This window comes from Coenobita brevimanus, chromosome 108 (genome assembly GCF_032717465.1).
Source record: "Coenobita brevimanus isolate Jiangsu-jjx chromosome 108, ASM3271746v2, whole genome shotgun sequence".
Taxonomy (NCBI): domain Eukaryota; kingdom Metazoa; phylum Arthropoda; class Malacostraca; order Decapoda; family Coenobitidae; genus Coenobita; species Coenobita brevimanus.
In genome coordinates, this window is record NC_137061.1 from 11040402 (window position 1) to 11068104 (window position 27703).

Here is a 27703-nt window from a genome sequence, read left to right on the forward strand (position 1 = left end):
TGTACTGTTCTTTGCAGATGATACTGTGTTGTTGAGTGAAGACGAAGGGGAGCTGCAAGGCTTGGTGGATGAGTTTGAGAGAGTGTGTAAGAAACGGAATCTAAAGGTGAATGTAGGGAAGAGTAAAGTGATGGTCTTTGAGAGAGGTGAAGTTAGTGAATGTACAGCGAGGTTGGGTGGTGAGGAATTGGAAAATGTGAGTACGTTTAAGTACTTGGGTAGTGTGATGAGTAAGGATGGAGGTTTGGAGGGTGAAGTGCTTGAAAGGGTACAGCAGGGAAGAAAGGTTGCTGGTTCTTTGAAAACAGTGATAAGAAACAGGGAAGTGAGCATGGAAGTGAAAAAGTTACTACATGACAGTATTGTGATACCAACTCTAACATACGGAAGTGAAGCTTGGACATTGTTGGAAGGACACAAGTCAAGAGTGAGAGCAGTGGAAATGAGTTATTTGAGAGGAGCCTGTGGAGTCACGTGGAGAGACAGGCTGATGAATGGTGTGGATGTGGATGTGATAGGAAGCGTTATGAGGAACACACTGAGGTGGTTTGGCCATGTGGAGAGGATGGAGGGTGAAAGACTGACGAAGAGAGTGTATGTGAGTGAGGTGGAGGGGGGAAGAGGGAGGGGGAGGCCGAGGATGAGATGGAGGGATGGGGTGGAGAGGTATATGAGAGAGGGGGGTATGAGTTGGGAGCAGGGCAGTGAAATGGCGGGGGACAGGGCGACTTGGAGGCGATTTGTTTGTGGCCACCCCAAACGGGATTGAGGCGTCTGGCAATAGATAGATAGATAGACATAAAGAGGGGCCGTTGAAAAGGCCATCCCAGTCGCATCATAGGTCGATAAATTATGTGTTTACACTCAGGCTGTTCAAGGGAAAATGTTTTAAAATACAAAGGAATTTCTAAATAAATGTTGGAAAATAAGAGAGAAAAAACTAAAGGAGCTCAGCAACCAGAACAGCAACTGGAATGACATAAATAGGAGCCATTGAAAATGCTATCCCGATTGCATCATCGATTAATAAATCATGTGTTTACATTCAGGCTGTTCAAGGAAAATGCTTTGAAAATACAAAGGAATTTCTAAAATAATGTTGGAAAGTAAGAGAGAAGAAAACAAAGAAGCGAAGCAACCAGAATAGTAACTAAAACGATATAAAGATGGGCCATTGAAAAGGCTATCCCAATCGCATCATCCGTCGCATTTCCTGTCATGAGAATTCCCCGTCAAAAATATCAGTGCTTCTCTGTCACAATAGTTCTTATGTTGGACGATTCTGCGTCATTGATACATTATTATTATGCATAACAGATGTTTATTTAATTGTCCTGGGACCGTCTCATGGTGGGATTGTATACAATGATGCTGCTGCTTCTCTACCAAGTTTGAATACGAGTCGGAGATTGCATTCTCCAGTGACCTTGATTATGTACTAGTGAGACGGGCACTGGTTTTAGGCTTAGGTTAGCTTCTTTTACAGCTGTAAGGCCATTTAGATTGGCTTTAATTTTTTTTTTTTTTTTTTTTTTTTTTTTTTTTTTTTTGGGTGGGTTTAAGTCTTGGTTGGGGGGGAAACCTTAAGGCTCAAAAATGCATCCCTATACTTTACATGATAATGATAATCTACTCCGAGATACAATACCCTGCCTAGCAATGGGTTTTTACTGAACCATTTGCATTGTTAAACCGGGATATGCTATAGTGTTAATGTTAGGGGTAGGGTTGCGAGAGGTAGACCAAAAAAGATCTGAGACGAGGTCAGTGAGTGTGACCTGAGGGATAAGGGACTGAATAGGGAAGCTGCTAGAGATCGAACAGCATAGAGAGCCTCCATTAGGTGACCAAGGCTGACGCATGCAAGCATATTGGAGCCTTCAAAAATGAATGAACAAACGAACATATTTTATTCAGAGTAGGGGAGAGTTTCTGAGCCAGAGGGATTAATTAAAGCATTCTTTAACCTTTTCAGTCTGAGAGAGCTACATGAAATTTAATAAAATTCTCTGGAGATAGTAGGAATGAGACATCATCTGTTTCAAGGAATTAAGAGATATTGTGTGGAGTTAGAAAAAAAAAAAATGAAAGTTTCGGAAACAGATAATTCCCCAGTCACAGAAAACCAGTTTAGATGGATCTTGGCACCACTTGAGTTCATTTGTGGTGAACTATGAAAAGCATTTCAAGCCTATCCATAAATGTAGGAAGGCTACATTACTGTATGTAAATGTCTGTCTATCTATCTATCTATTGCCAGACGCCTCAATCCCGTTTGGGGTGGCCACAAACAAATCGCCTCCAAGTCGCCCTGTCCCCCGCCATTCCACTGCCCTGCTCCCAACTCACACCCCCCTCTCTCATATACCTCTCCACCCCATCCCTCCATCTCATCCTCGGCCTCCCCTTCCCTCTTTCCCCCTCCACCTCACTCACATACACTCTCTTCGTCAGTCTTTCACCCTCCATCCTCTCCACATGGCCAAACCACTTCAGTGTGTTCCTCATAACGCTTCCTATCACATCCACATCCACACCACAACGCTCCTTTATATCCTCATTCGTCAGCCTGTCTCTCCATGTGACACCACAGGCTCCTCTTAAATAACTCATTTCCACTGCTCTCACTCTTGACTTGTGTCCTTCCAACAACGTCCAAGCTTCACTTCCATACGTTAGAGTTGGTATCACAATACTGTCATGTAGTAACTTTTTCACTTCCATGCTCACTTCCCTGTTTCTTATCACTGCTTTCAAAGAACCAGCAACCTTTCTTCCCTGCTGTACCCTTTCAAGCATTTCACCCTCCAAACCTCCATCCTTACTCATCACACTACCCAAGTACTTAAACGTACTCACATTTTCCAATTCCTCACCATCCAACCTTGCTGTACATTCACTGACTTCACCTGTCTCAAAGACCATCACTTTACTCTTCCCTACATTCACCTTTAGATTCCATTTCTTACACACTTTCCCAAACTCATCCACCAAGCCTTGCAGCTCCCCTTCGTCTTCACTCAACAACACAGTATCATCTGCAAAGAACAGTACAGGGAGTTTCCAAACACTATCCTCTCTCACCAGGGCCACTCCAACTTCAAGAAATAATTGATAAAGGATATACCACCCCTGAGACTGAAATATAAAAGGGGGGAGGGGGACATATTTTGACCTGCAGCAAGCCTATTGGAAATAGTACAGTCAAGCCGTGAGTAACGTGTTTTTGTGCTTTCACGGTAAACATTAACCCTTTCAGGTCTCAAATAGGTCCCAATGTCACGTTTGAGAGACGCATTTTTTGGAAAAAAGTCAAGGTTTGCAAATGCAGAAAAAAATAGGATATTCATGCACAAGGAAGTAATACACATCTGCCTATAAATCATTAGAGCTCTACTCACCATACAAGTGCTGCAAAAATGATGGGAAGTTGCATAGTAAGTGGTGTGTGGTAGCGTCGTGAGTATTGCTGCCTCGGTGGGTAGGTGATTTCTTGGTGCGTAGGCGACATGATTGCATTGTTTGTTTCCATGTTTTTCCATAAAAACAGTGCACTCATATATGTACATTATATCTCACATGATTTGTGAATGATTCTTGAGATGTTTTCCTTACAAACAACAAACTAAATAGTTAAAAAATCCTTATAGAACTATCACTTACTTACTAGTTACTACTAATTTATTTTAATTTGCCCTTATTTTGCTTTAGTACACTCCAAGGCTGTGGAAGTCCCTCATACAGGCACCAACACACAGAGCAACATCACATTCGGCACACTTCCACTTGCTTCTGACTCGTTTCTTGGCACGTCGAGTTGTATTTGCACACACAACACTCTACTGGATTCCCTTTTTACCTGTTCTAGTTGGAGGGATTTCTGCCAGGTAATCCCTAGACATATATTCTCGGCATTCCAACATGTCTGGCTGGTGACCGTTATCAGCAGCAGGGCGGCTACGATACGCAGAAGTAGTTGAGCCATACTTTGTCAGCATTTCATACACCAGGTCATGTACAAAATCTTTGAGGGTCGGCTTCTCACCTATCTTGATGAGATAGAAGTTGTATGCATTCAGGACACACAGATCTACTAAGTGGAGGAAAAGCTTGCAGTACCACTTCAGTGACTTCCTCAGACATTCCACGTTTCCAATTTGCATGTCTGCTTAGTCTATCAACCGCATGTTTTTGGTGTAGTCCATAACAATGTCAGGCTTCATGATATGGGTTTGAGTCCTGGAGTCCACCTTGCCACTATCAGCCATTTCACCTTTATGGAAAGTGGTAAGGAGATAGACATCCTGCTTATCAGTCCACTTCACTGCAAGCATTTCTTCGCTCTTTTTTTTTGTCAACTTGGCCACGGACAAGACGAGGAAACTGTGGCATCCCCTTCCTCTTCTGCCCCACAGTGCCACGAGAGCCAGTCTTATTGTTATGAAGAAATTTAGAGAGAGCTGGGCTGGTATACCACCTGTCTGTATAACAAATGGTTCTTACCCAGGTACTTATTCATCAATTTCCTGATAACTGCACCTGACACTCCTAGTGAGTCTCTTGCTGGTATAACTGTTGTTGCTCCAGTATACACTATAAAGTCCAGCACAATACCTGTTTCACAGTCACACAAGACAAACAATTTTATTCCAAAGCGGTGGGCCTTACTAGGAATAAACTGACGAAAGCTCAAACGACCCTTGAAGAGTATCAGGCTTTCATCTATGACCAGCTTTTGGAATGGATGGAAGTATTTCGCGATATTACTCTTTACTGCCTCCAAAACTAGACGAATCTTGCAGAGTGAATCACTTCGATCTTTTGACATATTGTCTGCAAAATGAAGGTATTGCAGAGGCAGCATGTATCTGTCTCGTGATAAGTACCTGCCAAAAACAGGTAGATACGTAAGAGAATCCTTCTTCCAGTAATCCTTTATTGCATGTTTCCTGACCAGAGGCATAAGCATAGTCAGTGCCAGGAAGACATACAACTCATCTACAGATGTGTCCTTCCATCTATGTGCACGTGAGAATTGGGAGAGCCTTGTGAATCCATCTGTGAATGTGAAGTAGTTGTTGGTTTCACTAACAATGAGGTCCATTATCGCTGCATCAAAGAACAGTTGGAAATAATCCAGGAATGTAGAATCCTCAGTAATGTTACATGTGTCATCTAGACCACTTCACTCATGCAAATCATACATATGGGGCACGAAGTTATCCCCGTCAGTCCAATTATACACAGGTGCAGGATGGCGAGCACGCTGCCTACGTTCACCACATTGGAATTGAACAGGTGTTGCCTGGCCATCTTCACTGCCACTGGAATCACTACTAGAAGTTTCTCCAAGTGCTTCAATGCCAGACAGACTTCCTGCAAGTCCTACCTCCTCAGTTTCCTCTTCCTCTTCCTCCTCTTCTGCCGAATATTCATCAGACGATGCAGTAACCAGTGCAACAGCCTCAGGCGTGCTTATTATTCTTGGTGGCTTTTTTGGGGGGGGGCAACTGGCGTACAAGGAGGCTTAGGTAACCCATGTGATGTTGAAAGACGTGCTGGGTCATCAGGGGGCTCTTGTGATTCACATGAAGTTGAAGGGCATGCAGGGTCAGATATCTTTGACCCGGGCGGACAACGTGACCTCTTCATCACAATAGTAACACAAAGGAACTGACCTAGTGGGCCTAGAGTACATACCTTGAGGTCTAGTGACAAAGGAGGGGAAACGGGGGATTATAAGGGGGGTAAGGACACAGGGGTAAGCCTACGAGCTTGTCTTTTCCAAGTACAGGTAACTCACACGGAACACGTGGGTTTCGTTCCTACCATGCCGTGTTAGGTGCGAAATCGCGTATATTTAAACTACTCCGTATTTTGCTCCCTAGACCCCCCCAAATGTGTTGTTTTGCTGTTATCTGTCACTGGTAATCACTAGAAAGCACTTTAAGTGTTTAGAAGGTTTATTTAATGTTATAACTCACAAATACAGTACTCCAGAGCAAAACTTCAACACACAAATACTGTACGTAAACACAAGGAAACATTCCGACACCGATCATAGGCAATCATATAAATCAGGTTAACTGGTACCAGTGCTTTAACTTACAAGTACATACCAGAACAGTACATATTTAACTTAGAAATGCAGTACTGTGATATCGAATGATTTCAGTACATAATCTGTTAGGAATGGCTGGAAAAAAAAAAAATGTTATGAATACATTTTCACCTTTTTGATACATGTTTATGGTAGTTTCGAGTTATTTTTTACATTATCATTGTGCCCATGCTTGGAAAAGGGAGCGAAAGAGTTGAATTTTCAGTCCTAAATGAGAAAACTGCACGTCCTCCAAGGCTAGACTCTGCCACGGGAGAATAAAGTGGAGGGTCAGTCCGATTAGCAATAAGGAAGTTGTGTCACAACTTTCAGCTCCCACACCACGAGAATGGCAAAAAATAGAATCGTAATGCAGTTTCAGAACTAACAATAATCTAATTATTACGAATACAGATACAAAGCAGAAATAAATACGTTTACAGACGGGGAAAACGTACTTCTTCCGTCATAACATGTTCATCTTTATCATTTTACGTTCATCTTTATCATTTTACTTTGTTATTTTCGCAATGTATATTGCTGTCTCGTAAACAGGGTGGTTGTTTGTGTTTTGCAAGGGAGGAAAAAGGTTGTATTTTCTGTCTGGGTCGAGATAATGGGTGTAACTATGTGTGGTTAGGCATGGCCACGAGCGAAAAAATCGTACATCCACTCATCACGATAGCAGGTGGTGAACTGACAGATGATACATGAGAGGGTGAAGTCAAGGTCAGTCTCATGTCCCAGATTTTCGTTCACTTCCCGAAAGTTTTCACAGTTTTCTACAAGTTGCAATGCATCAAATGATCCAAACCATTACAGCAAACCTGAGCAAATAGGTAAAGATACCAAGACAAAAATGTATTTTTCTCTTATTATAAGTCTTTAACGAACAAACAAAAATGGCAATATTCCGATGCCAATCATGGGTAATCACATAAATCAGGTTAACTGGTTACAAGGCTTTATTTAATGCTTTAATTGCTTACAAGTACATACCAGAACAGTAAATATTTAACTTACAAATACAGTACTGTAGAAAAGCAGTACAGTAAGAGTTTAACGAACAAACAAAAAAGGCAATATTCCGACGCCGATCATGGATAATCATATAATTCGGGTTAACTGGTTACAAGCCTTTATTTAATGATTTAACTTTATTTAAGTGCTTACAAGTACAGTACATACGAGAACAGTAAATATTTAACTTACAAATACTGTACAGTACTGTGGAAAAAACGAACAAATAAAAAAGGCAATATTCTGACGCATATCAGGTAAACTGGTTATAAGACTTTATTTCTTGCTTTAACGTTATTTAATAGTACTTTAAGTTGCACATAAACTTACCAGAACAGTACAGTACTGTAAATATTTAACTTACAAATACTGTGCTACTGTACTCGGGAATGTCTCTCTCGCTGAATAATTTCCCGCCTAGATCATCACGTAATCAAAACAAACCGTGCGCTGCGGTGACGTTCGAGGATTTGATCTTTCAAAGGCCTCTCCTGCGTTAATTTGTAGTTTTAATAATGTTTTTTTAATCTTACGTTGTCTTATATGTATCCCAGCCCTTACCGTGTATAATTGCGAGCGCGTTCCGTGAGATCGTGTTCCGTGCGAGTTACCTGTACAAGGGATTATGAGGGGGGGGTGAGGACGTGGGGGTAAGCCTACGAGCTTGCCTTTTGTATGTACGTATGTTTATTTTATTGTTGCTAGCTATATCATCCTGTGTACTTACAGGCAGCAGTAGAGACAGTGATCAAATATTTATTATTTCTCAAAATTGACGGTGTTATAAGTATAACCAGGAAATGTGAAAAACTTATGAAATATAAATCAGAAAAAAGTAAGGAGACACTAACAATCATTTGTCAATGAAAAAGGCAACACTCGCTGCACGTGTATGTCCGCCTGGTAACAGATAAATGAATGGTACGTGTATAAAAGGCTACAGAAACAACCTTAGAAACATAAATCATAAATCAGTATTTATTTTCCTTTAATCAGACACTCTGACACACAGGAAATAAATAACTATTGAGATATACAACGCGGAAATCTCTTGCTTGTCTGCGACGCTACAGCTATGTGCGTTGGCGGGAGGCAGGAGTGGGGGATTGGAGGGAGAGTGGAGGGTGGAGGGTGGGAGGTAGAGGGGTGGGGGATTGGTGGGAGGTAGGAGGGTGGAGAAAGTAGAGGTGGAGGATTGGAGGGAGAGTGGAGGGTGGAAAGGTGGAAGGTAGAGGGGTGGGGAATCGGTGGGAGGTAGGAGGGTGGAGGAAGGGGGTTATGAAAGAGAGGAGGGAGGTAAGAGAGAGAGAGGGGGAGGCCAATTGGGGGGTGTGCTATGTGTCCTCCAGAGCAGTAAAAATATATTGCAAACAATATTGTATTGCTAAATGAACTGTCTGATACCAAAATAGTAAAAAACATTGCCAGATCAACAGTATAATAAAACAAATACGTGCAACCCAACCCCTCACCATGATTAGCTCTTCCCAGACTGTGTAAACTAAAATACTGTGATCTGCGCATGTCTGGTAGAAGCAGAGGGGTCTGGGGAGCAGCTTGTATCCTTATTTCATTCACCAGCCTCATGCAACAGTTTTCCTTCATGCCTAAATATGCTGCCATGGGAGTGGCTTGGAGACCCCTGCCAAGAAAGCCACGATAGTGGTCAGGAGACCTGAAAGGGTTAATGCAGCAGGTCATAATCAACATGGGGAAAGTCTCAAGCTTATGTGTGAAGTGACAGCTGGCCGGGTGGCATAATTTGAAAGTCGCGCATGGTGACGCCATGATTGGCCGGCTTACATCCGGGTATATCCACCTCCGACAACTCAAACCCTGTTGATGCTGCTGCACCAGATGACGAGAACAACTCCGTTGTTTCAGCCCTGGTCTTCGAAGGATTCGACTTCAGTGTTGAAGAAGGAAGTGCAGGAGCAGCAACATCTCAACAATAACACCAACAACATTGGGGGTGGGGAATGGGGGGAAAGTGCCAGGGATCTACGCACCAAAACATAGAATACTCAGTCTAACTCGTTATTAATTTTGTACGAAAGTAATGCAGTATTTCCAGATTTCCTATTGCAATGAAATGTTGCTAGTATCCTTTGTTATTTTCTATAGATTGGCATATATAGTTTTTTATTTATTTATTTTATTTTAATGTTCATAAACAGGAGGTTTCATTTTCGAACATAATACTGTGCGTATCTAATATTTTACGGAAAATGAAGTGATTTAATTTAATTGCCGAGAACTGTTTTACTAACATGTATCATATTTTAATGGATGTCTCCTGTGTGATATACTGTATATAAAAATTTGCTTTATGATCGCACTTACCTTCACTGTTGCATGGTCATGTGACAATTGCACCATGATTAACAAATGTTCTGAATGCACAATATAGGCATACTCCAGTTGAACGATGCAGTTGGTTAAGTATAAACCCATCAGTAGGCAAGGTATCGTATCTCGGGGTAGATTTAACATGTAAAGTATAGGGGTACATTTTTGAGCCTTGGGTTTCCACCCCAACCAAGTCCTAAACCTACTCAGATGAGTCCAAAAACAAGTTTCTAGCTAACCTAAACCCCCCAGTAGCTTTAAAGCAAGCTAAAGTAAGCCTAAAAGTGGTTGATAACTCACCAAAACCAAAAAATAAAATCTGAAAATCATCAAAAATCTAACTATCTATCTATAGCCCGACACCCTAATCCCACAAAGGGTGGCTGCAGACAAAACGCCTCCAAGTCGCTCTGTCACCCACCATTTGACTACCCTCCCCCCAACTCACCCCCCCATCCCTCATATACCTCTTAACTCCATCCCTCCACTTCATCCTTGGTCTGCCTCTCCCTCCCTCCACCTCACCTACATACACCCTCTTAGTCAGTCTTTCATTCTCCATTCTCTTCACGTGACCAGTCCACCTCAGTGTATTTCTCCTAATCTTCTCAACCACATCCACATCCACCACACAGCATTCTTTCACTTCTTCATTTGTCAGCTTGTCCCTCCACGTCACTCCACATGCTCCTCTCAAGTAACTCATTTCCACTGCTCTCACTCTTGACTTGTTCCCCTCTTGCAAGGTCCATGCCTCGCTTCCATACGTCAGGGTAGGGATCACAGTACTATCATGCAGTGACTTCTTAACTTCCATACTCACCTCCCTATTTCTCATCACTGCTTTCAGTGTACCAACAACCTTCCTTCCCTGCTGTACCCTTTCACGCACTTGATCCCCCAAAGTTCCATCCTTACTCATCACACTACCCAAGTACTTGAATGCACTCACATTCTCCATATCCTCACCATCCAACCTCACTTCACACTCTGTGACTTCATTCCTCTCAAACACCATAACTTTACTTTTTTTTATATTAACTTTCAGATTCCTCCTCCTACACACTGTCCCAGATTCATTCACCAAACCTTGCAACTCCCATTCATCTTCACTCATCAGTACTGTATCATCAGCAAACAGCAACACCGGAATCTTCCAAATCTCACCCTCATTCATTAGAGCCACCCCCACATCCACTGCCCTACCCTGCACCTCCTTTACAACCCCATCCATGTATATATTAAACAGCCATGGAGACATCACACAACCCTGTTTCAGTCCCACATTGAGATCAAAGAAGTCACTCAGCTCACCATCCACTCGCACCGTAGCCCTAGCTCCCTCGTACATACTCTTCACAGCACTCAACAGTTTCCCCTCCACTCCATATATTCTTAATACCTTCCACATACCTTGCCTATCTATTCTGTCATAAGCTTCCTCCAAGTCCATGAAGGCAGCATATACTTTCCTTCCCTTCTCTAGATATTTCTCCACTAAACATCTTAGAACAAATATCTGATCTGCACACCCTTTTCCCTTCCTAAATCCCCCTTTTTCTTCTCCAGGTAGCTCCTCTGTCATATGCCTAACCCTATCAATGAGTATTCTACCATATATTTTACCAGTCACACTAAGAAGGCAAATACCCCTATGTAACCACATACTTCTCTCTCCCCTTTTCCTTTGTATAAAGGAACAATTTTACCTGATTTCCAGTCCTCTGGAACCCTTCCCTCTTCCCAAGCCAATCTACACAACTTCCATATCCACTCCACAACAATCTCACCCCCATACCTAAGCATTTCACCACACACTTCATCAATTCCTGGGGCCTTTCCCAACTTAATCTTCTTCATCGCTTCCACTACTTCCGCCCTACTGATCTCTTCCTCCCTCCTCTCATCTCTTCTTCTCCCAGTCATTCCCCAACCACTTATACTCGCACTGCTCTCACTCTCTACATTCAACAAATCCTCAAAGTGCTCTTTCCATCTCCTCAATTTCTCTCTCTTCTCCACCAACAATCTATTATTCCTATCTTTCACTCCCCTACTATTTCCCCTTTCACACTGCCTTACTTTCTGTACCTCGTTCCAAAACAATTTCTTACTCTCCCTCCATTTCACACTCAGATTCCTCCCAAACTCTTCATCCACTTTCTTCTTACTCTCCTTCACCAGTCTCTTAACCTCCCTTCTCCTGCTCACATATACCTCTCTCTTCTCTTTCTCATCTTCTCCCCTACCTCTACTCGCTAACCATTCACTATATCCCTTCTTCTTTTGTTCCACAGCTCGTTTCACCTCATTATTCCACCATGCTGTCCCTTGCTCACCCTTGCATCTCCTCCTCACTCCACAAACTGCCTCACACGCTACGCCTATCTCTTCCGTGAATATCTTACATACATCTTCCACCCCTTCCATCTGCTCTAGCTCATACCTTCCCAATCTTTCTTCCACTATGCTCTTATACTCTATCATTTTCTCACTATCTTGCAATTTCTCCACTATTCTCACAGGAGCTGCTTCCTCCTGTCTTCCCCTTCGTCTCCTTAACCATACTCTTTGCAGCTCTACCATAGCCATCACTAAGTGATGGTCTGAGACTCCATTCTCCCACCCTCTCCACACTCTTGCATCCAACACTTGTCTTCTCATTCACTCATCCACACACACGTAGTCTATCATTGCCTTTCGTTCAACAAGTTCACCATCCATCCTCCTCATTACTCTCCATGTATACCGGTGGATCATCTTATGTCGAAAGTAGTCTGGAAAAAATCAGACTTAGTAAACAGTGCCTCAAGATGACAATGTTCACCCCACCTATAACTACAGTTGTTAATTGTAGTTATAGGTGGGGTGAACATTGTCATTAATGTAAGTCTAAAAATGGTTTATAAATCAACCTAAACACAAAGTTTAAGTCTAAAATACTGTATCATCAAAATCAGTAAAAAACAAAACTCATCGTTATACTGGGGTTTGGCCTTCATTCGGCGGGGTAGGGTGGTATTTCTACCCTCATCGCTATGCTGGGGTATCGCATCTAGGGGTGTCATATCTTTGGGTGTGCCTATACTATTTTTGGGCACATTTTACTTAGTGCACATTTTAGTTTGTACACTGTTAGGTAGATGGTAGTAGTAGTAGTAGTTCCTTGGGCAGTATGGCTGAACAACCCCGAGTCCCTAAGGAAGTTCATGGCCGAGACCGGGCTTTCCCATAGAGCTCTCGAGGAGTGTATATTGTGTTGTTGGCGCAGGCATTTGTGTGCAATGGAGTCTTCCATAGTGTGCTTCATAGTATGGGATGCTGTGTTGCATCTGGACAGGCATCAGCGACGGAACCATCCAGCCTTTTCTGATAAGAGGGCTGGATGATGTCCACATCTCAGCCTGGCCAGGTGGACCCTGTCCTCATGAGGGAGGTAGGATTCAGAAGGGTGGATATCAGGAGGCTGTGCATGCAGCTGTGTGTTGTCTTTGAGTGACTGAACGAAGCGGCGAGTGATTTGAGCATGGATATGCTTCTGGAAGCTGGTTTGAGGCGGGCGAAGGGGAAGAGATGACAGTATTTGTGTATAATTTCGTGTGCTGGGTATTATTTTGATGTTCCTTGGTGTGTGTGGATGTACTGCCAAGTTGTGTAGTGGATGGTGTAAGTTTGTGGAGGCTGCGGCAAGAATTTCTGTGCCTCTCATGTGTAGATGATCCTTGACTTTGAGGACTTGGTTTCTTAGTATAGGTGGTCTGTAGGTGTAGTAGCTGTGTAGCCTGTGATTAAGTTTAGAGCCTTGCTCTGTATGGTCAAAAGGGTTATCTAGTGTGTTTCAGCAAGGTTGGAAGCCCAAACAGGGCTTGCATAGTTCATCACTGAATGTATATATTGTTTGTATACTATGGTGGTGGTTTCTTTGCTGTGTCCGAATGTTCTTTGGGCAAGTAAACTTATGGCATTGAGTCTTGGTGTTAATTTATTTTTAATGTTTGTGATGTGTTGCTTAAATGACATTGATGTATTGTATGTTCCACCAAGGATTTTGTGTGTATGTGTGTGTGTCTGTGTGTGTATTTACCTAATTGTAATATACAGGAAATGAGCTACGCTCGTGGGGTCCCGTCTCTGTTTCTTAATAAGTCAAATTTAGCTTTAAACTCGTTTAAGTTTTTAGACTGGACGATCTCTTTGTCCAGGTTATTCCACAGCTCTATACATCTATATGGAAAACTATATTTCTTGATATCCTTCAAGCAGCTTGGCTTCCTCAGCTTCATCCCGCATCCTCTTGTTGCTCTCTTATCCCATAAAAACAGATCTTCTTTGTCAATTTTATCTTCTCCCATCATGGTCCTGAACACTGCAATCATGTCACCTCTCTTTCTCCTTTCTTCTAAGGAGGGCAAATCCAGCTTTTCCAGCCTCTCTCTGTACGACAGATCTGCCCGACTGTGGACCATCTTGGTTGCTGTTCTTTGTATTCTCTCAATCTTGTTTATATCTTTCTTTTTGTGTGGGGACCACACTATTGCTGCATATTCCAACCTGGGGCGAATCATGGCCACTATCAATTTTTTCATCATCTCCTCATCCATATAATGAAAAGCTACTCTTATATTAGTCAGGAGTTTATACGTCTCTCTAACTGTCTTGGTAATGTGTTTTTCAGGTGACAAACTGTCCTGGACCAGCACACCCAAATCTTTCTCTTCTCTCGCTTTTGTGATAGGTTCATTACCCATCAAGTAATTCAATGATGGCCTCTTGGTACTTTTACCCATTTCCAATATTTTACATTTCTTTGCATTTCATTTCATTTCCCACATCCGGCTCCATTCGTGTATCCTATCCAGATCCTCCTGCAGCATTTTGCAATCCTCCTCAACCTGTACCTTTCTCATGATCTTTGCATCATTAGCAAACAGATTTGCATAACGGTTCACTCCAGCTACCATATCATTTATGTACATCAGGAACATTACTGGCGCCAACACCGAGCCCTGTGGGACTCCACTTGTTACTTCCCTCCTTCCAGACATCCTATCCTTTATCACTGTCCTCATTTGTCTGTCTCTCAAAAAGTCTCTCATCCATTCTAGGAGGTTCCCCTTCAGTCCTCCTATATGCTCTAGTTTCCACATTAGTCTCTTATGGGGTACCTTGTCAAAGGCCTTTTCCAAATCTAAATACACACAATCAGCCCAACCTTCTCTGTCCTGAAGCACATCAATCGCTCTTGAGTAAAAACTCAACAAGTTGGAAACACATGACCTTCCACTTCTAAATCCAAACTGGCTATCAGTCAAAATATTCATCTCTTCCAGATATTTTATCCATCTATCTTTCAAAATTCTTTCACACAATTTTGTGACCATGCTGGTTAGGGACACTGTTCTATAATTCAGAGGTTCTTCCTTGTTTCCTCCCTTATAAATTGGTACCACATTTTGCCCTGTTCCATTCTTGAGGCACTTTCCCCTCTTCCATAGAACACACAATTAAACTATGAATCTTATCCACCAGTTGTTTTCTGCATTCCTTCAATACTCAATTAGAGATTCCATCTGGTCCTGGGGCTTTCCTTACATCTTGAGTTTCTAGTAGTTTATACACTTCCTGTACTTCCACTTTTATATCTTTTATCACTACATTTCTAGTCACTATCTCTACTTCCACAAACTCCTTTTCATTAGTGAAAACTGACTGGAAATGTTTGTTCATTATTTCTGCTTGCATTTCCGCATCCTTATAGACCTCTCCTTCTATTTTCAGTTTGGTGATTCCTTCCTTTTGTTTCAGTTTGCCATTAACAAATCTATAAAACAGTTTGGGTTCATCCTTACATTTGTCTATTATACCTTTTTCAAAATTCCTTTCTTCTTTTCTGCGTATTCTTGTGTATTCATTTCTAGTTCTTTTATAATCTTCCTTTGTTCTGTTGTTACCTCTCTTTCTCCAATTGTTCCACGCCGTGTCTCTCTCTTTTTTTGCTGTCATACACCTTTTATTAAACCACTCTTTTTTCCTGTTTTCTTTCCCCTTTACTCTTGGCACAAATTTTTCCACTCCCGAATTATACAGGTCTAGAAAAATATCCCACTTCCTCTGTATCTCTGTTGTTTCTTTGAATTTTCTCCAATCTGCATTTTCAAAAAATTTTCTCAATCCTGTAAAGTTTGCTTTCCCAAAGTTGTACCTTCCCTGCCTATAAAGCTCGTCTCTTGGCTCCACGTTCCCTGTTATCATCTGGAACTCAGTGACCACGTGATCACTTTTTCCAATAGGACACAGATATTTCAAGGATTCTATTACATTGGGTTCTTTGGTAAACAGTAAGTCTAGTCTTGCTGGTGTGTCCTCACCTTGGAACCTTGTCTCTTCTTTAACCCATTGCATCATCACATTGTTCATTGCTATATTTAATAATATAGTGCCCCACGAATCCTCGCCGCCTCCTGAGTCCCATTCCTCCCAGTTCACCTCTTTACAATTGAAGTCACCCATTAAAATTATATTGTTGCTTTTCTCAATCAGTTTCTGTAAATAACATGCCATGTCTGACAACATTTCCTGGTATTCATCATCACTCCATGCTCTTGTCTTAGGGGGAACATACACTACTGCCATCTCTCTTGCTATTCTCTCCAGTTTCTAATTTCATATTTATCACTTCGGCCCTGCCTTCTCCCATTTCCACAGTATCTACATTTGTGTTGTTCTTGACTGCTGTCATCACTCCTCCTCCTGTTTTTTCTTTTCTGTCTCTTCACAGTTTGTTTTACCATCTCCCATATGAACATCAATATCTTCTCTTAACTTGGTCTCTACAAAGCTCATAACATCAGGTTCATGTATCCTCAAAAAATCGTTATTTCTAACGTTGCCGATATTAAACCATCAACATTAGTATATGCCACCTTCCAATGATTTTTGATGTTTTCTATACCCTCTTTTCTCCTTCTCTCTGCTGATACCACTTCCTTAACTTCTGATCCATGACTCTTCAATAAAACATTGTCTTCTCTTCCTCCGTTCTCTGTTCGTTTTTTACCTTTGCTTCCTTTACTACGTCCTTTATTTTAGCTCTTTCTTCCTCATTTGCATCTCTCATTATCCAAACATTTTTAAACCCTTCCATGTCCAATAGTTTCCATGTTCTACTGATAATTTCGTTAACTGTTGCATGGGACTTAAACTTTACCTTCAATGGCCTTGCCCCTCCTTCCTCGTACTTTCCCAACCTAAACACCTCTTCAATCTCTTCTTGCACTTTGTTATTTTCCTCCATGACTATTGATATTATTTCTTTAACCTTACTCAGTTCTTCTCTTTCTCTGTCTGATCTTGTCATACATTTTTCTTTAACTCCTGAAATTATTATACATTTTTTCTTATCTGCTACATCTCTAACTAAAGATTCTCTACTTCTCAACACCCTAACCACTTCCCTCTCCACTTTTTCCTTGCTTTGTTGGTCTATAATCTCTCTCAAATTTACATTTACCTCTTCCTGAATTTTCTTCCACCCCTTATGTTGCTCCTTGATTTCTTTAATGTGATCTTCCTGTATTGATTTGGATTCATACTCATCTAGTTTGATTTTCATCATGTCCCTTTCCTCTTCCAACCTTTTATTCTCCCTCTTAAGCTGTTTTATTTCATTCGAGGCTGATTCATTGTTCACTTTTAATTCAGTAACTTCCCTTTCTTGTTTGTCACTACGTGTACAGATTTTTTTGAGTATACTCCTTAAACTTTTGATCTCGTTTTCCTGCTCTATGGTCTGTTCCTGTAACTCTTTAATTACTGCCCATATCTTTTTTATCTCCTGGTCATTCCTCTCCGCTGTTTTCTCTACACCTGCTATTCTTGTCTGGTTCAACTTAATACTTCCTTTTCCCACATCCTCTTCACAAAAGCCCTCAAATTCTTTCTCACTGATCGTGTGTGTGTGTGTGTGTGTGTGTGTGTGTGATAAGGGGGTATTGTTTATGGAGAAGTGTGGAATGTGATTATGTTTTGCTGTCCAGTTTGTGAGAAGGGTCACTGTATAATTGTCTTGGGCTATTTTCAAGTCTGTTTGTGGTGAACCATTCATGTAGTGTTTTTAGGTAAGGATGGAGGATATGTGTGGCTGTGTTTGTGTTTTGGTGTGTATATGTTAGTGTTATGTTGTCTGCATAGGCAGCTACGGTTTGTGTATTTGTGGTGTGTGGGGTGTGGGTGTGTCGTGCATGTATAGGTTAAAGAGTGTAGGGAACAAAACAGAGGGATGCCGTTTGTGAAGTTTCTGATGTTCAGTGACTAACTGGCAAATGTTACATGTGCACATGTGCCTGCTAAATAGTTTGCCAGCCATGTTTTTGTGTTATTGTGCATGTTTGTGTTAAATAATTTGTTTGTGAGGTTGGGGCGGGGGTTGGCATCAAAAGCTTTGCAAATGTGTAGTGTGACTAGGAATGTTCTGTGTGGTGGCCTAGCTGAATTGATGCCATCTAAAACTCTCTGTGCAATCTAGAAATGTTGTGATGTGGCTAGGGTGATGTAATGTGTTACTAATTGTAATACCAGTCATTCAGTGATTTTGGAGGGGGTGCAGAGGAGTGTGATGGGGTGGTGTGAAGAAGGTAACATGGGGTCTTTATTGGGTTTGGGGATAGTGATAATAGTACTATGCTTCCAGATTTTGAATATTATGTTGTGTGAGTAGCTGTAGTTTGATGTGTTGTTGAGTCTGTATGCCTTGTGGTCTAAGATGTTTAAGGTGTATGTTTCTTATGATGTCTGGGCCACAGGCAGATGAGTGCTTAAGGTTGTTAATGATGTGCTTCGTCTGGTTGTAAGTGAAGGGTGCAATGTCAGGGTCCGTGAGAACTGTCCTCTATGTCGGATGACATGTCGGTCAATGCAATGGGGGTTTTGATGACTGACTTGTAAAAAGTGATTGATGAGGGTGTTTGCATGTTGTTTGTTTGAGGAAATTGTGTTTGTTGTTGTGATGGTAGCATGGTATTTTGTAGTGTTGCTGTTGGAAAGTGTGATGCCTTTTAGTGTTTTGTAGAGTTTGCTGGTGTTTGTTTTGTGATCAAGTGTTTGTAGAGTTTGCTGGTAGTTTTTTTGTGATCATGTGTTTGGAGATAATTACTCCAATTTAATGTTTGCAGCTCTGATATTTAATTGTTTATTTTATTGTCGAGTGCTTGTACAGTCCATCCCCCTAGTACACGAGTTCAGAGTACATGATCCTCGTTGTACACGAGGACCTATTATTTTTCTAATTGTAGTGTATTTTTTATTAGTGACGCAAATTGAACTCGTAATAGGTGAGACGGCAGTGAAGAGTGACTCAGATCTGGGGTTTACCCCGAACACACGACATTGCCACCCCAAGAAGCACCAACCACCAGTGATGGAGAATGGAGACTTGTCGATGAGCCATTTCCTGGGGAGGATCAAGAGGATGATGCCATGTCTGAAGTGTCAGAAATAGACTTTGAAGGGTTTATGAATGAAGTGAATGCATTAGCCAGTGAAAGTGTCGAAAGTGCTGGTGGCTAGAGTGGTGAGGAAGGTGATGTGTCGAGTGGTGTAGGAGTTGCACGCTAGGGTTCTGAGACAATTCGCTGTCAAGTCAATTCGCCGTCAGACAATTCCCCGTCAAAACATGGACGTTTCCCCGTCAGTTTACTTATTATTGATTAATCAATACTTTAACAACTGTATTTCAGGAGGATCCATAAAAGTCAATGTTCAGTAGTGTAGGCTTTGGATATTATTTATTAGTTGCACCTTTAGTCAATATGACAAAAAGAACAACTAATAAATAATATCCAAAGCCCACACTATTGAACATAGACTTTGATGGTTATTAAAGTATTGATTAATTAATAATAAGTATACTGTATTTATAGAATGACGAGGAATTGTCCAGAGTGCGAATTGTCTTGACGGGGAATTGTCTGACAAGGAATTGACTTGACGGCGAATTCTCTCCTGCACCACTCGTCACCACGTTCCTCACCACTCTCATCACCAGCAATTTCAACACTTTCGCTAGCTAAAGCACTCACTTCGTTCATAAACCCTTCAAAGTCTATTTCTGACACCTCAGACATTGCGTCATCCTCTTGATCCTCTCTAGGAAATGGCTCATAGACGAGTCTCCACTCTCCATCACTGGTGGTTTAATTAACTTGTTTCTTCCTCGCTGTAGTTGCCTTTGAATTATTCTAGCGTCACCCTCTATTGTCTTCATTAATGACGGCGAATTGTCTTGTTGTTGTTGTGACAGCGAATTGACTTGATGCTGAATTGTCCCGAAACTGAGTGGTGCAGGAGACAATTCGCCTGTTGTCCTCTTGGGTTAAGGTGAGCAGCCATATTCTTGTTGGTTTAGTTAAGCCATATCCTTGTTGACTTGTAAAGCCATAATCTTGCTGGTTTACTTTATCTTAGGTAATAAGTCTTAGATAGTTCCCCTGTACAGAACAATACTTAGGCCTGAAAGGAGTGTCAAGGGTTGCCCATGAAGGGGGGTGCTGCCCATACGTAATTTTTTCCATAAGTTCATGTATTCAGAGTACGCGAGTTCCTAGTACGCACCGTCCTCTGTCGCCCATATAGGCGCATACTAGGGGGATGGACTGTAATTGTTGTATGGTGTCTTGTGCATGGGGTGTTAGGGAGTGTTGTAGTGTGTCAGGGTGACTGGTGAGGCCTTGAATTTCTGGTGTGAAATTGGGATTGTGTCTCTCTTGCCTATAGGGATGTTACTTTTTTTTGCATTTTGAATAATTGTATTGAAAGTGTGCATAGCGGTGTTAATGTTTGAGACGGATGTACTGTTTAATATTCAAAGCGTTGTTCTGTTTCAGTTGTGAAGGCCTCCCAGTTGGCTCTCTTATAATTAGTGTGTGTGTCTGTGACCAGCTGGGTGATCCTGGTTTTGGTAGTGATGATGATTGGGAGGTGGTCAGTGCCAAGGGTTTTGATCACTCTCCAGAATGTTGTGGGGGCAAGATTTGTGGAGCAAAAGGTGATATCTGAGGATGATGGGGCGAAGAGGTCTTGGTGCTGGATATGGGTTTGTAGATAGAGACTGTTGAGGATGAAAAGTTTATCTGTTTGGGATTGTAGTACCAACCCTCTGTCTATATCAGGGTTGCTGACATACCAGGCTGACACCTTGGCATTGAAATTACCACTCAGGATGATGTTGGGTATGTTAGTGATGTGGTATATTTGAGGAGAATACTTGTGTGGGACTGTGAGGGATGATTGAGGGGGAATGTATGTACTGTATTGGCAATTGTTATGTGCAATTTGTTGCTAGTGCATATTTAATTGATTGTATTTTTGTTGTGGTGTCATGTGGGAGGAAAAATTATTTTGAGTGTGCACTAGTATCTGAAAAGTTGATGAATTTGTGTACCAGGGTGATGAGTCCACCACTACCGTCATTGGCCCAGTCTTGTCTGATGGTGGTGAAAGGTGGAGGCGCCCACCATCCGCTCACTCAATGTAGTGCTGCCCTCGGGTGTCTGCCCTTTCATTTCCTCCATCCCTCTTTCCTTCCATCCTCTTCTGTCTTTCTTTCCTTCAGTCTTTCCTCGTCCTTCTGCCTACAGGTGACTATACAATTTTTCTTCTTCTTTCTTTCCTTCATTCTTTCCTCTTCCTTCTGCCTGTGGGTGACTCTACACTGAGTGACAAGCCAAATGGTTTCCTGTAAACCAAGAAACCATTTACTATGCTGGGTTGTAATCATATAACCAAATTTTGGTGCCTGGTGGTTAGTGGGTAATTATTGCACCCCAATCGGATTCAGCCGGTGAAGGTTTATATCCAAGGGGTGGTTGGGGTTTATTGCTCATGTAATGCCACTCAGGGATGAGTGAGGCTAGTCACTCTCATCTTAAATGTCAGGACCAACTGCCTAGCCCCGGGCTCCTACGCTCCTCATGGGGCAACGTAGGATTGGATGATGGATGGATGGATGGAGGTGTTTTTTGTGTTATGCGTAGCTTTGTTTCTTGTAAGTTCGCAATATTTATTTTTTGTTGTTTGATGAATTGTTTGAGTTCCTGTTTTTTGGTGTTTATGCCATCCATGTTTCTTTGTAGAATGTTGATGTTTTGTATGCAATGTGTGTTGGGTTCTGCAGCACGGAGGTGGGGGGGAGATGGGGGTGTGGATGGAGGGGACGGGTTAGGAGAAGGTCATGATAAAGATAAGGGTTGGGGTGGATTAGATTGGGGTGGAATAGGAGGAGTTGGGGGATTGGATGGTGTGGGAAGGATAGGTGGGTTAGGCTGAGGAGATGTGGAGGAAGTAAGAGAGGGGCTGGTGGGGGGATAAGAGAGTTGGGGGAATGAGTATATGGAGTAGTCCAGGTGTTTGTGTAATGTCCTCTGGATGCAAGTGTTGTGCAGGTGAAAGGGGTCCAGTTCTTGCAGGAATTGCACTGAACTGAACCCTTGTTTGTCAACTCGAAGTGATGTGTTTTAAGCACGTTGGACGCATGTATTTGTTGATGGGTCCTAGATTGCTCTCAGTGTCACCAGCTAGAAGAAGTCTTCGAGAAATGACTGCTGGAGAGTCATTTCTCGGCGTGAAAAAAAGTGTTGTGGTAGTTGTGTTGGGAGGTGTTGTACTTGCCCGGGCAACCAAAGCCACCCCCAGGTTCGGGGCCAGAGAAGTTTGCGGTTGTTTGGCCACCATGCTGTCCTCCTCCTCCACTTTGACGACCTCTGGGGGGGGGACCCATGACGAAGATGCCACCGCTTCAGGTCCTGTTAGGTAGGTTATTAGCACTGGGGAATCTGGGGGGCAAAGCCCCTCAGATAGGTTTCAGCACTTTCAGTTAGGCTTCCACTGCTCTTTATAGTTTTAAATTGTATACATTTGAGTTTGTTTTGGTGTGCTGACATCATTTCCAGCCAGCAGGATCATCAGTAAACATGCTACTGGGGGCATTCAGGTGGCTTTCTGTAATTTCATTAAGGAGATATATTTTATTTGTTCTTCAGTATCTTTTGACTGAAAATCAATTATTAATCACCTGAGATGTATTTAGTACTAAAACTATTTTCCTTGAGTACATAGGTCCATAAGAAGGCTTGAATCGCATTGTCATTTTTATTACCACTGCCAATGAAGTTGGAGGAGGTTATGTATTCACCTATCTTTGTCTGTTTGTCCAGACAATGTCTTCAAAAGTTCTCAGTGAATTTCAGTGAAATTTGGTGGAAGGGTGGGCCATGTACCAAGAAGGAATTGATTAAATCTGGATCTGGAGTATTCTGCACAATAACTTCAAAAGTTCTCAGTAAATTTCAATGAAATATTGTGGAAGGGTGGGTCATGGGATATGAAAGAATTGATTAAATTTTGGTGATGCAGATCTAGATCCTATGTATCCCCATTCAGTATCTCCAAAAATTCTTAATGAATTTCAATTAAATTTAGTGGAAGAGTGGACCATGGGTCAAGGAAAAATTGATTACGTTTGGGGGTGGATCAGGATCCTATGTATTCCACACAATGTCTCCACGGATCCAAATCTGGATCCTTTTTAATTGCATTGGCATTGGTGGAGTTATGAGCTTTCTCAGTGGTTTCTAGTAAAATTTTTTTAGTTTTTGTTAATGCTGTTTTAATACCATTCATGTTCATAATTACAATACAGTTATATCTCTTTCATTGATTTACCCGATGGTGGGTATAAGTAAGGGTTAATTTATTGGAAGAAGGTGGTAAGAAGGGGTAAAAGTGAGCTTTGGAAAGTCGCCAGACTATATTATACCTTTTTACATGCAAACACTCTGTTTGAGTAATGCATGTTTGAGTACCACAGTCAGCGTCCAGCCTATATTGTCCACGTTACTTGACTGAATGCAGTTAATCCTAGTGCCGCTTATTTAAATTTCCTTGACTACTGTGGCTATTTAACAGTAGAGGAATTCATAAGTTTTGTCAGTTTTTCCTGATCATATACATTCACAGTACCCTCGCGTCCAATGTGCATTTGTCCAAGTCATTTTGGGTCCAACACGGTCACCAGAAAAATATTAATATTTTTTATTGTAACATGGTGCCTCATGGTTAACATGGAACTAACCCCTAGAAGTGGCAGAAATTCTAGTTCTTCTTTTCCACGGCGATACTTAATCCAACATGGTACCCACTGCCCATGCTAGTGACACCAGCCAATCAAAAGTCACAAAGCTCGGCCCCACTGCTTGTGTTTGTGATCCTATTAGTTCATTTATTTGTCCAATTCGGTTTTGGTCCAACAAGGCACCCATGTGTGACAATATTCCCGTTTGGGATGTGAGGGTACTGTACTGTATATGTTTCCAACCTCCATTACAGTTGACTTTTTATTTATTTATTTTTTTTTATGTGAGGAAGAAGGAACCAAAGGCTGAGCCCACCAAAATGCTCCTTCAAAAAAAAAAAAAAAAAAAAAAAAAAAAAAATTCAAGATCCATTCATTTTGAGATGTCTGGACACATTGTGTTTGAAAGACTGGAGATCATAGGAAGTAGGAAATACAGACAGAGGGAGACAGTTCCATTGTTGACCTGTTGCATAAATGAAGGACTGGGAGTAACGGTTAACTCTTGCATTAGAGAGCTGGACAGAAAAAGGACGAGAATTTGTTGCTAGACGGGTGCTACACGCTCGTCGTAGAGGTGGAGGGAGGAGATTTGATGAGACGAATAGCCTTTGACTCCACCCTGTTGAGAAGAGCTGTATGCGGGGAGCCTCCCCACACATGAGAGTTTTACCCTAAACAGGGGCGAATGAAACCCATGTATAAAGTCAGCAACTGTGCAGGGGTAAAGAAGGTACAGAGTCGGCTTAGCACACCCAATCTCATGGAAGCAGATTTTACAAGAGGTGCAATATGATCAATCCAAGATAAGTCCCGAGTGAATGAAACCCCAAGCATGTTAAAGGATGGTGCAGGATTGAGCTGGATATTTTTAAACATTAGTGGGTACTCCTGTGGAAAATTTTGACGGGTTGATAGATGTAAAAACTGAGTCTTTAATGCATTAAAAACAAGATTATTTTTACCCCAGTCAGAGATATGAGCCAAATCAGACATTAGGTGTGCCATAGCCTCATCCCTTGTTTGTTGAACTAAGATGGACGTTACAGAAACCGAATGGAAAGGTGAAGGGTGGAATCATCAGTGTACGAGTGGATAGTATTAGATGTACAGCTTAGAAGATCATTAATGAATAAAAGAAAGAGAGTTGGTGATAGGACAGAGCCCTGAGGAACACCACTGTTGATAGATCTAGGAGAAGAACGATGGCCGTCTACAACAGCAGCTATAGAACGTCCAGAAAGGAAGCTATAGATGAAGGCACACATAGAAGGATAGAAACCGTAGGAGGGCAGTTTGGAAACTAAAGATTTATGCCAGACTCGATCGAAAGCCTTTGAGATGTCAAGTGCTGTGGCAAAGCTTTCCAAGTTCTGATATTATTTCTTAGCTTCCAAGTTTTGATATTATTTCTTAGCCCTCCTTTTCATCTATTTGCATACCTTGTATAGTTCTTCATTAATTAATTTTTCAATGTTAAATATTTTTAATTTATCAGATTTTACTGGTCTTCAAAGCTTTGCATGTCCATGTGAAAATTTTTGTGATAGAAAATAAATGAATAAAGAGTGAAGCTGAAAACACAGTTTCTGTTCCTCTGTTAGATTCCTAGAGAAAGCTTATATGGGATACTTTAACTGGTGCTGAGTTTAGTTGGTGCCGGGCATCTCCATCCTACACTGGTGTCAATGGAAAGAGTAAAAAAACTTATTACTCACCATGGAACTTAGATGGTGCCAAGATCCTCCAAATATAGTGTACCTATGTTTATGGACAGTCAAGGAAAGCTTCTCACAGTTTATTACCAGTGAACATAGGTGGTGCCAAGATCCTCCAAGTATACTGTAGGCTACATTATATGGCGGTTGTACTAGAAGTGAGAAACCATAGCTTTATACTATCTTCACCAGGGTTCAGACAAAAACCTACTGAAGTTAAAAGCTCTTAGGACACAAGCCACTGTTAGGTTAGGTTAGGTTTTGCTAGGCTAAAGTAGATTTGGATATGTTAGGTTCAGGGTAACGTAAGGTAGATTATAGTATGGAAGGGTAGGTAGGCTGTGTAGGATAGGCTAGGGGCTTTTATCCCTGGGACTTTATTCTTTCACTTGTCGTTAGTACATTGCATGAGAACCCGTTATTCCTGTCACATTAATAGCACTTAGTGGATTCTTTTTCAACATATTTTTGCCCTGCACTATCTGTTGCTGCATTGAAATTTTGTCAGCAGGTGTCTGTGTTTACTGTTCATCTGAATTAAGCATTAATTGATTTAAATATGGCTGAAAGGGACTCGGATCCTTCATGTAAATGGACCTTAAGTATCTCTGACCCTGATGGAAGTTTGTCACAAACTACAGGCTAATATGGTGGTACTCTGTTTTGAGTTTAGGCTGTAAGAACCCAGTGTAAGTTACAGCAGTGAATTGCACCAAAAATGGCAACTTTCATGTCATTAGTATGGCATCTCGGCCACCCTTTGCGGGATTAGGGCGTCGGGCTATAGATAGATAGATAGTATGGCATCTTTATTACCTCGAATTACATGGAACTTGGGGAGATATTTTAATATAAATCCTTTGGAATATCAGACCCCTGGTCAGTATGATGTCTCATATATTTATTCTTGCTACTGTCAAAGTATTTTGTAAAGCTTAAGGTTGATCTCATGTGTTGTAGTTGTTAAGATAGTGTAGGGAATTATGCATGTTTTTTCACCTGTTAGTTTGCTTTCTAAAGAAATTTTCAAATTTTTCAGGGCTTCTCAAACATGCTGATGCTACAGAAATCCTTATTTGACCCACATAACGACATGGAAACTCTGTATCTCAGACAACAGGTCGCTGCTATTGTGTTCCATACGTTGGTTGCAACATTGGTTACATTTTTCCTGGATTTAGAATGTAACAAAGATAAGGTAAGACATATTGTTAGTACAGTAATTTACTGAGACTGGCATTATAGTGTTGTTGTTGGGTAACCCCGGTCTGTCTGGCTGAGCAAACCATCATCCACAGGGAAGCAACTGGCCCTGCATGACCGTCCCATGCGGTTAACCATTGTTCCTCTGTGGGAGACAGCACCTTACCTCAATGAGACGTGGAGAAGAATGTGAAGGTTTGGTTCCTAGGTGGATGCTGCATTTGCATCTCCACCCATTTAATAGGTGCACCATATTAGGCTCCACATCAGCCCATTATAGTATTTAATTATAGGGTTACCACCAAACATTGTAAATGGTTTCCTGGGTTACAGGAGACCATTGGGCTTGTCAGTTGTCACTCGGTGTAGAGCTACCTGGAGTGGAAAGAAGAGTAATAAAAAGTGACTGGAAGGATTGGAGAAATAGGAAGAGAGAAGAGGAGAAACAGAAAAAGAATGATAAAGGAGAAGGAAGTAGGCAACAGTACATCAAATGAGAGGATGATTATCACTGCCGTGCATCATAATAAGATTGCACTATTTTTGTTCAGTTACACTCTGTGTTGTATGGTTCGTGTTTGTGAGAAGTAGAATGCTCTGTGGTGGTCCAGTTAAGGATGACTTAGTATTAACAGGTTAGAGCATACAGAAGTAGGAATTGGAAGATGAACCAATATTTATTTTTGTATATCGGCATACTGTAGTGTACTTGAATTATTGAGGTAGCATTCTTTTAAGGTTTTCTTACACAGGGTCTCAGTTAATGCATCATCTTTATTTATCTTCCTGGGTGATTGGATGATTTGATGATTGATTTTTGATGGTTAACTGTAAACATTATTTACTTATGTATTTACTAATGTGTAATGGCTGCAAGAGTATATAGAGTTTGGGGGAGTGGACTTGCTGACCACCACTTGGTGGTGCATAATCCAGGTCCAAATGAAATGGAGACAGAAGAAGGAAAGGACAGAAGAAAGTAGTTCATACAAGGAGGATGGAAAGGTTACAAGAGGATGGGAAAAAAAGCACAATATCAGAGGGAAGTGGAGGAGCGATTGGATAAATATGGATTGGAGCAGATGGGGGACATGGAAGGTGTGTGCAAGATATTCATAGAAGAAATCTGTGCAGCATGTGAGGTGGTATGTGGGGTGAAGAGAAGATGAAAGGGGGTGCAGGGAACAG

The 27703-nt window shown here is 41.6% G+C and overlaps 1 protein-coding gene across 1 annotated transcript in view; it reads left to right on the plus strand.

The window, feature by feature from the left end:
• The window catches only part of LOC145416882 (RING finger protein 145-like), a 150607-nt gene that overhangs the window by 109676 nt on the left and 13228 nt on the right, over positions 1–27703 (plus strand). The window contains exon 4 of the mRNA XM_080285748.1: positions 26352–26510. Within this exon, the coding sequence (XP_080141874.1) occupies positions 26352–26510 (159 nt within the window). The remainder of the gene's footprint in view (positions 1–26351; positions 26511–27703) is intronic.